The sequence below is a fragment of the Portunus trituberculatus genome, chromosome 43 (assembly GCF_017591435.1).
Source record: "Portunus trituberculatus isolate SZX2019 chromosome 43, ASM1759143v1, whole genome shotgun sequence".
Lineage (NCBI taxonomy): Eukaryota > Metazoa > Arthropoda > Malacostraca > Decapoda > Portunidae > Portunus > Portunus trituberculatus.
In genome coordinates this window covers 6,130,205-6,140,687 of record NC_059297.1, presented here as the reverse complement: position 1 = coordinate 6,140,687, position 10,483 = coordinate 6,130,205, and the positions used below count along the sequence as shown (strand labels likewise).

General features: G+C 35.1%; 1 protein-coding gene across 1 annotated transcript in view; it reads left to right on the top strand.

Annotated features, from left to right (window-relative positions):
• The first annotated feature begins 819 nt into the window (after window positions 1-819).
• Window positions 820-10,483, top strand: part of LOC123518215 (aconitate hydratase, mitochondrial-like) — a 23,359-nt gene continuing 13,695 nt past the window's right edge. Inside the window, exons 1-5 of the mRNA XM_045278923.1 lie at window positions 820-951; window positions 7,905-8,059; window positions 8,200-8,425; window positions 9,085-9,210; window positions 9,812-9,970. Of these exons, the coding sequence (XP_045134858.1) occupies window positions 844-951; window positions 7,905-8,059; window positions 8,200-8,425; window positions 9,085-9,210; window positions 9,812-9,970 (774 nt within the window). The 5' untranslated portion in view covers window positions 820-843. The remainder of the gene's footprint in view (window positions 952-7,904; window positions 8,060-8,199; window positions 8,426-9,084; window positions 9,211-9,811; window positions 9,971-10,483) is intronic.

The window sequence follows — 10,483 nt, the reverse complement described above, 5'->3', positions numbered from 1 at the left end:
GAACAGTAAAGTGGTATGTGGATGCAGAGATGATAATAATTGTAGAGGTTTGGGTATACTAAAGGAAATGAGAAGATGTATAGTTGTAATTACAAACTGAATAATATAAATACCTACATAAAAAGGTGACACTTTCACAATTAAGACAGTCATCTTAGCCCTTGGTCCTCTAGAGTCTAGACAAGGGAAAGGCTCAGGGCAGTCTTTAAATTCTGTAAGCCCAGTAGGTAAGCATAAGCTACTCAGATTCCAGAAACCCCAATTCATCTAGCATCTGAACCTGACCCCAGAATGGCTATATCTGGATTACGCTAGGGAAGATTCAGTTCTTTCTGGGTAGCTACCGTAGCTTGCTGGACCCTTTCAAGTTTTGAAAAGTTTTGAAAGACATTAATTTATAATTAAAAGCAGGAAAAAAGAAAATATGTAAGAAAAATGGTCAGCTTAGAAGTTATTTTTGCGCTACCCCACCACTGGATCACCAAACAGCAAACACCAGTGTGGAGCAGCAGCAGCTGGCTTTTTTTTTTTTTTTTTTTTTTCTATATAGCACATAAATATAAATTGCAAAACAGTGGATTTTCAAGATTTTACCGTATTCTCACATCTCATTTGGCTTAGTGATTTCTTATGAAACTATCATGTTTGGTTATTGGATTACGTAGTCACCATCCTTTCGTTTTAAAATTGGCGCGCTTTCCGCACTGTATGAATGCGACGAAAACGCAAAATATAAATATACCGTATTAGTAATTTTATCAATTTCCATCTTTAAATCATAAGAACAGAAAATTTGTTTTCCTTAAATGTACGTCTAAAACATGGATTTGGTGTGCTATTAGAATGCCCCATTATAGGAAGGAAGGGTGTACAGTCAGACGAGCCGCCCCGCCGCGCGAACAGACAACAGACGACACCATGGCGCTCAGGCTGGCACCTTCTGTGACTCGGGTGAGGAAAATCTTTGCATTTAACACCCAATTGGTTAACCTAAACCCTGTTGGCATTATTTTAGTACAGTGCCCGACCCCATGCGTATGTGTGTAGCTGGTGTGATGGAAATAGGGCATTCCTAGCGTGTAGTGGAGAGCCGGTTTTCTGGCAGAGGGGGGGAAGGTCGGCCGAAGTCAGCTGATGGGCATTGCAATGACGCAACTTGAACATCGCCTTGTGGTGGCACTCTTCAACACCTTCTGTCAGTGCATACTTGAGCCTTACCACCCATTATTTAAATATAAGGCGATACACTATCCCGTTGGACGCGAGAGAGCATGAAATTCTTATGACCTATTTTCGCCTTAAAGATGTTTGCAGTTTCGGTGAGCCAATAATTTGCACGGCCAAAAAAAAAAAAAAAAAAGAGAGAGAGAGAGAGATCATGTCGGTGTTCATAATCGTACAATTTATTAACGTAACTGAAAGAACTAATAAATGAAGAGTCTTGGACCTCTGTAAGGTAGTGCACAACATACAGTAAATGTGAAGAGAACCCGTTCCAACTATTTTTTTGGATAGGTTAGCTTATGTTAAGTGTAATTCAGTGTAATTTAACGTAGGTAGTGTAATGATTGAATGGGTTTTTCTCTAGAATCACTGCTCCACGCCGATCTGTATAATACGTATAGCACAGTGCAGTATATGTAACGTGTTTACCGTCAGTGAGAGTTTTGGTGAGTGCTCGACCTTATTATGTCCACATTAATAAAGTAAATATTCTTAGTACCTACCAGAATCTAAGTCCACAATTGTTTCCGTTTTGCTTCCCGGAGCACACTGAGCCTGAGTTAGGTTAGGTTAGGTTAGGTTAGGTTAGATTTTTTTTTTCGGAACGCCATATCTCGCCTCCTTTGGCTACCCCACCAAAAATCCCTGATTCCCCACAGTCCCCCAAGCTTGTTGGGGGGGAGGAGGGGAGTGGAAAGGGGGGAGCAGTGGTTCTGTACTTTTACCGAATGTGTATTATTATGTGTGGGAACTTAACCTAACCTAACCTTATTAAATGGGGTTAGAAATGCTCATAGAAGTGTGATGTAGACCATAAGAATGTGTATAGTTACTTGTGGTGTATTGGTTGAAACCAATAATATTGAAAAACATCAGAATTAAACTTTATTGAAGCACATAGTCAAAATACATTTTTCATGTATGTAAAACTGGTACATTGTCCCTCTCCTTATCTAGACTGGAAGTGACTTGTAACTAAACTTGAGTTAGATTTAGTTTTTCAGAGCTCTACAATGCTGTGAGATAAGCTGAACTGCGCTAGCTAGTTAAAAGAGTTAATGCACGGCAGCTTGTGACTTCAAGGTACAGTTAATCCCCCCTTTGATAAGTTACATCACAGCTAACATCAGGTGCTTATATCCAAGGAACAACCAAAATAAAGTTCCACTACTGCATGAAATAGTCACCATGGACAAAGTACCCTTGATTACCTTACAGAAACACACTTACACAAAAATATCCAAGATACAGAAATAAGACTACAATTATGAAATTTTCTGCACAGACAGGAGGGACAGAAGTCTTGGAGGAGTGGCCATATATATTGATAGTAACCTAGCAATTAATACTAAACTGTTACTCCAATGGAACACCTGAAATTCTGTCTCGTTTCATCAAGGCAGTAATTCTTGTGCCAGTTGTAGTAGACAGACCTCTAAACAAAATTCAGTGTCAGTTTGAGGACATCATAAGCAAGCTTCACAGTACATTGGAGAACCTGCCAGAATTTCTGTTGTGGTGATTTCAACTTCCACCATTTAAATTGGTAATCACTGAAAGTGGTAGGTGGAAGAGCAGAGAAAGCAACTTGGAACAAATGAAATTTTTTTTTTTTTTACATATTTTTTATCAGGTATTCCTTTGATACCTGCATTATTTTTTCATATGTGGCTTTGAATTGATTTTGATAGTAGTATTTGAAACAATATACAGTAAGTATCATATTTATGGACTTTTCTCCCCAATGATTATTAATGTTCTATCTTATCATGGTGTTTGTGATAACATGAAACCAGTTTAAAATTTCCCACTATATCTCAAGAATTTGGGATAAGTGTGTATTCCAAGAGGCTGCACATATCTAGAGTAATAATGTGTTTTCAGGATATGATGTGCTCCTCAAGCTACATGTTTGTTGTTATTTTCAACTATCTATTATTGCATGCAATATATATATATATATATATATATATATATATATATATATATATATATATATATATATATATATATATATATATATATATATATATATATATATATATATATATATATATATATATATATATATATATATATATATATATATATATATATATATATATATATATATATATATATATATATATATATATATATATATATATATATATATATATATATATATATATATATATATATATATATATATATATATATATATATATATATATATATATATATATATATATATATATATATATATATATATATATATATATATATTTTTTTTTTTTTTTTTTACATTACAAGGGCACTGGCCAAGGGAAAACAAAGTGTTGGAAAAAAAAAATCCCGCTGGTTGCCAGGCCCTGTTAAGAGGAAAGTAGAAATAAAAAAAAAAAAAATCTAAAAGGAGGGTCCAGTTAACGTAAGAGGTGTCTTGACACTCCTCTTTTGAAAGAGTTTAAGTCATAGGCAGGTGGAAATACAGACACAGGTAGAGAGTTCCAGAGTTTACCAGTGTAGGGAATGAAGGAGTGAAGATACTGGTTAACTCTTGCATTAGGAAGATGGACAGAATAGGGATGAGAAGAAGTAGAGAGTCTTGTGCAGCGAGGCCGCAGGAGGGGAAGGCATGCAGTTAGCAAGTTCAGAAGAGCAGACAGCATGAAAACAGCGGTAGAAGACAGATAAAGATGCAACATTGCGGCGGTGACTTAAAGAATCAAGACAGTCAGTTAGAGGAGAAGAGTTGATAAGACGAAAAGCTTTAGATTCCACCTTGTTTAGTAAAGCTGTGTGTGGATCCCCCAGACATGAGAGCCATACTCCATACACGGGCGGATAAGGCCCTTGTACAGAGCAAGCAGCTGGGAGGGAGAGAAAATGGACGAAGACGCCATAGGACACCTAACTTCTTGGAAGCTGATTTAGCAAGAGTAGAGATGTGAAATTTCCAGTTTAGATTTTTAGTGAAGGATAGACCGAGTGTGTTTAATGTAGAGGAGAGGGAAGTTGAGTGTTATTGAAGAAGAGAGGATAGTTGTCTGGAAGGTTATGTCGAGTAGATAGTTGTAGAAATTGAGTTTTTGAGGCATTGAACAAAACCAGGTTTTCTCTGCCCCAATCAGAAACAAGTGAAAGATCAGAAGTTAGGCGTCCTATAGCATCTCGCCTTGAGTCATTTAATTGTTGTTGGGTTGGGCGTCTGTTGAACGCTGTTGAATAATGCAGGTGGTATCATCAGCATAGGAGTGGATAGGGCATTGAGTCAGATTTAGGAGATCATTGATGAATAATAGAAAGAGAGTGGGTGATAGGACAGAACCCTGTGGAACACCACTGTTGATAGTTTTAGGGAAGAACAGTGACCGTCTACTACAGCAGCAATAGAACGATCGGAAAGGAAACTGGAGATGAAGGTACAGAGAGAAGGATAGAATCCGTAGGAGGGTAGTTTAGAAATTAAAGATTTGTGCCAGACTCTATCGAAGGCTTTCGATATGTCAAGGCCGACAGCAAAGGTTTCACCGAAGTCCCTAAAAGAGGATGACCAAGATTCAGTTAGGAAAGTAAGAAGATCACCAGTAGATCTGCCTTTACGGAAACCATACTGGCAATCAGAGAGAAGGTTGTGAGCTGATAGATGCCTCATTATCTTCCTATTAAGGATAGACTCAAAGGCTTTAGAAAGGCAGGAAATCAAAGCTATAGGGCGGTAGTTAGAAGGATTGGAGTGGTCACCTTTTTAGGGACAGGTTGAATGTGAGCAAACTTCCAGCAAGAAGGATAAATAGAAGTAGAGACACAGATGAAAGAGTTTGACCAGGCAGTGAGCGAGTTCGGAAGCACAGTTTTGAGAACAACAGGAGGGACTCCATCCGGACCGTAAGCCTTCCGAGAATCAAGGCCAGAGAGGGCCAGGAAAACGTCTTTATAAAGAATTTTAATTTTAGGGATGAAGTAGTCAGAGGGTGGAGGAGTAGGAGGAATATGCCCAGAATCATCCAAAGTTGAGTTGGTAGCAAAGGTTTGAGCGAAGAGTTCAGCTTTAGAAAAGAAGAGACAGCTGTAGAGCCATCTGGATGAAGTAAAGGAGGGAAAGACGAAGAAGTAAAGTTGTTAGAGATATTATTGGCTAGATGCCAGAAATCTCGAGAGGAGTTAGAATTGGAAAGACTTTGACATTTTCTATTGATGAAAGAGTTTTTAGTAAGTTGGAGAATAGATTTGGCATGATTACGGGCAGAAATATATAGGGCATGAGTTTCAGCAGTTGGATGGCTACGGAACCGTTTGTGAGCCGCCTCTCTATCATTGACAGCACGAGAACAAGCAGAGTTAAACCAAGGCTTTTTAGCTTTAGGGTTAGAGAAAGTATGAGGAATGTATAGCTCCATGCCAGAGATAATCACCTCTGTTATGCGCTCGGCACAAAGAGAAGGATCTCTGACATGAAAACAATAATCATCCCAAGGAAATCAGAATAGTACTGCCTTAGTTCCTCCCACTTAGCAGAGTTAAAATGCCAGAAGCACCTCCGCTTAGGCGGGTCCTGAGGCTGCACTGGAGTGATAGAACTGGTAACGGAAATTAGATTGTGGTCGGAGGAGCCCAACGGAGAGGAAAGTTTAACAGAGTAAGCAGAAGGGTTGGAGGTTAGGAAAAGATCAAGAATGTTGGGCGTGTCTCCAAGGCGGTCAGGAATACGGGTAGGGAACTTCACTAGCTGCTCTAGGTCATGAAGGATAGCAAAGTTGAAGGTTTGTTCACCAGGTTGGTCAGTGAAAGAAGATGAAAGCCAAAGCTGGTGGTGAACATTGAAATCCCTAAAATGGAGATCTCAGCAAAAGGAAAGTGAGATAAGATGTGCTCCACCTTGGAAGTCAAATAGTCAAAGAATTTTACATAGTCAGAGGAATTAGGTGAGAGGTATACAGCACAGATGAATTTAGTTAGAGAGTGACATTGAAGTCTTAGCCAGATGGTAGAAAATTCTGAAGATTCAAGATTGTGGGCACGAGAGCAAGTGGTGTCGTTACGCACGTATGCGCAACATCCAGCTTTGGATTGAAAATGAGGATAGAGCAAGTAGGAGGGAACAGAAAAGGGGCTGCTGTCAGTAGTCACAGACAACTGTGTTTCAGTTAGGAAGAGAAGATGAGGTTTAGTAGAGGAGAGGTGGTGTTCCACAGATTGAAAATTAGAACGAAGGCCACGAATGTTGCAGAAATTGATAGTGAAAGTATTAGATGAAGTGTCAAGACACCCAAGGTCGACAGCAGAGGGCAGTCCGACCTGGGGACATTTATGGTCCCCTCCCCAGAGGGGGACTCCGAGGCAGGGCGTGGTGAAGCCATTATTAAATTTTGATTTGAAGAGAGTGTAAAAGTGTAAGGTGTTGTAGTGTAGTGTAGGAAGTAGTAGAAGTTGTCTTTAGAGGGCAGGCTGCAGCTGCTCAATTGTATAAATGAGACCACAAAGGGAACCGGGAAGAGAGGACACGGGAATCACTCAGTCTGCAGCACTGCCTACATCCCCGTAAGTACCTCTCCTGGAGTATTCCACCGGGCGGCAGGTGACTATATATATATATATATATATATATATATATATATATATATATATATATATATATATATATATATATATATATATATATATATATATATATATATATATATATATATATATATATATATATATATATATATATATATATATATATATATATATATATATATATATATATATATATATATATATATATATATATATATATATATATATATATATATATATATATATATATATATATATATATATATATATATATATATATATATATATATATATATATATATATATATATATATATATATATATATATATATATATATATATATATATATATATATATATATATATATATATATATATATATATATATATATATATATATATATATATATATATATATATATATATATATATATATATATATATATATATATATATATATATATATATATATATATATATATATATATATATATATATATATATATATATATATATATATATATATATATATATATATATATATATATATATATATATATATATATATATATATATATATATATATATATATATATATATATATATATATATATATATATATATATATATATATATATATATATATATATATATATATATATATATATATATATATATATATATATATATATATATATATATATATATATATATATATATATATATATATATATATATATATATATATATATATATATATATATATATATATATATATATATATATATATATATATATATATATATATATATATATATATATATATATATATATATATATATATATATATATATATATATATATATATATATATATATATATATATATATATATATATATATATATATATATATATATATATATATATATATATATATATATATATATATATATATATATATATATATATATATATATATATATATATATATATATATATATATATATATATATATATATGTCTTGAAAGTTCCCTCTTAAATGTGGTAGTTTTAGTCTGTCAGTTTTTTAAAATGTCATTATCTTGCTTTTATATAAATATATTATAGTACATGATTATGTTCTTGTTATTGCAGGGCCTTGGGAGTTTCCGGGGCCATATTCAGGCACGATGCTTCCATGTATCTCCCTTAATCTCTGCGGCCCAAAAGGTGGCCATGTCACACCTGGACCCAGGCTCAGTGATGCCGTACGACAAACTACAAGCCAACTTGGAAGTGGTCAAGAAAAGGTGCTCAGTATTGCTTCATTGTTTACTATTGAGCTGAACATTTTTCTTCTCCATGGTAGTATCTTTTTAACAAACATCATGAAAATTCTATAATAGTGTTTATTTTGCAATCTAGTTTTATCATGAATTCATTTTTTTAGATTGAATCGTCCTCTCACCCTCTCGGAGAAAGTGTTGTATTCTCACTTGGATAACCCAGCTAATCAAGACATTGTACGAGGGGAGTCCTACCTCAAACTGCGGCCAGACAGGGTGGCCATGCAGGACGCCACAGCCCAGATGGCCATGCTGCAGTTCATCAGTTCTGGTTTGCCAAGGGTTGCTGTGCCCTCAACCATCCATTGTGATCATTTGATCCAGGCCCAGGTTAGTAGTACTGTTCTCATAGCAAATAACTCAAAATATGTACTCTGTACTGCTTCATATGCACAATATCTATATATATGTATACGTTTACTCTGGCATGCATCCAAACTGGCTTATGTCTTTTCAACAATAGTCACAGGGTTTTTTTTTTTTTTTACCCATACAGAGTCATGACATTTAGAGATAATTATCTTCAAATTTCTAAATCACTTGATATGTTAGTGCCGGATATGATAATACTCATGAATGATTATTATAACAGGACTGAGACCTCATTAGAGCCTTGGCCTGACCTCCCGCTAAATCACACCCTATTAACATCTGTTAGGATGCCTTCCATAGTCCACCTCTCATTGAGGCTCAATAGAGCTGACATTATAGAATTTAAGATCATGGACAATTTGCCACATATTGAGTCTTTTTAGTATTAAAATGGATCACAATTGTAATGATAATAATAATATCATTTGATCTGTTTGTCAAATTTTTTTTGTATGTTGCACTTTAAGCAGCTCCTCATGATTGGGTAGGATAGAATGAACTACATAGTGAAGTAGTTGATGATTTACATCTTGGAATTTGTGATTGCTTTGATTGGAAATGCTTGTTAATGATACATCATCTTTCTGATTGTGGTATTTATATGAACCAATTTTCAGATTGATGGACCAAAGGATTTGAAGCGAGCCATTGATATCAATAAGGAAGTTTACAACTTTTTGGCAACTGCTGGAGCAAAGTATGGAGTTGGTTTCTGGAAACCAGGTTCTGGCATTATTCATCAGGTGAGTCATTTGTCAAAGGTGTATCAAATGTTTGGTTTGTTCCTTCTGCCCTGAATTTTGGATATAATCCATTGCTCCATACTATGATCTTAGATTGGAAAAAAAAGTAGTTTACCTTTTGGATTTCAGCTCTAATCCCCTTCAAAGTAGAGGATCCTTCTGACTTCAACAGGCCTTCCATTTTAGAAAGTCCTGCTTTTGGGAGGGCTTACTTATAAGGTGACCATGTCAAGCTTGCCCCTTAATGATGGCTACTTGCTCTTACCTGTTGTTACTTGCGCTCCACTATGAGACTGCTCAGTAATTAAGACATGGGCTCTGTACCTCATCATCTAGACAGAGTTGCTGCTTTATCACGTGCACACAAGCTTGCCGAGCAGTTGATGTGCCTTTCCATTTCTGCTTTGAACCTATGAATTTTGAAATCTATTCCTTCCTTCTTTTCTCTTTGAGAACAAACTAGTAAGACCTCCTCAATTTATCACTTCTGACAAACTGGATTGGTTTCCATATATTATGCACTAATTTCAAACTATCCTGCACCAGTATATCTTTGCAAGCATTTCATGAGCAGCATACCTACTTTGTATTTCCTTTTCAGATCATCTTGGAGAACTATGCCTTCCCTGGTTTGTTGATGATTGGCACTGACTCGCACACCCCGAATGGAGGTGGTCTGGGAGGCTTGTGTATTGGAGTTGGTGGTGCTGATGCTGTTGATGTCATGGCTGATATACCATGGGAACTGAAGTGCCCTAAGGTATATTTTCGACACTTTAACTGTATATTCTTTACCCAGTCATTGGATAATCCAGTCACTAGTATACGTATTTATTACCTACTATTCTAGTCTGGATCATATATTACTGCCATTGTTTTTAATCAACTCTTGTCATCTTTTCATAGTTTATGTCTGAAGTTCGTGTGGTGTCATTGGTGATCGTTCATTGAAGTTGTGAGGCGTAGGAAAGACTCGTGCAAGGATAGTAAATCAGTTCTTTGTCATGTTGGTTAAGGTAAAATGATGTCTAGTGGTGCCCTAATTCTGTAACATTTTGAATGATTGATTTTCCTTTTATTTTTTATTTATTTTTTTATATTTTATTTGTTTTAAAATTTTTGTTTATTTATTTTATTTTACTTTGTTTATTTTTTGTTGGGGAGGAGAGGAAAGGAAGAAAAAGAGAACATTCAATTTTCAAATAGAAGAAATCGTACTAAAGAGAGAGATCTTTGTGTTTCCCTGCATAGGTATAGCACATTGTTATTAGGA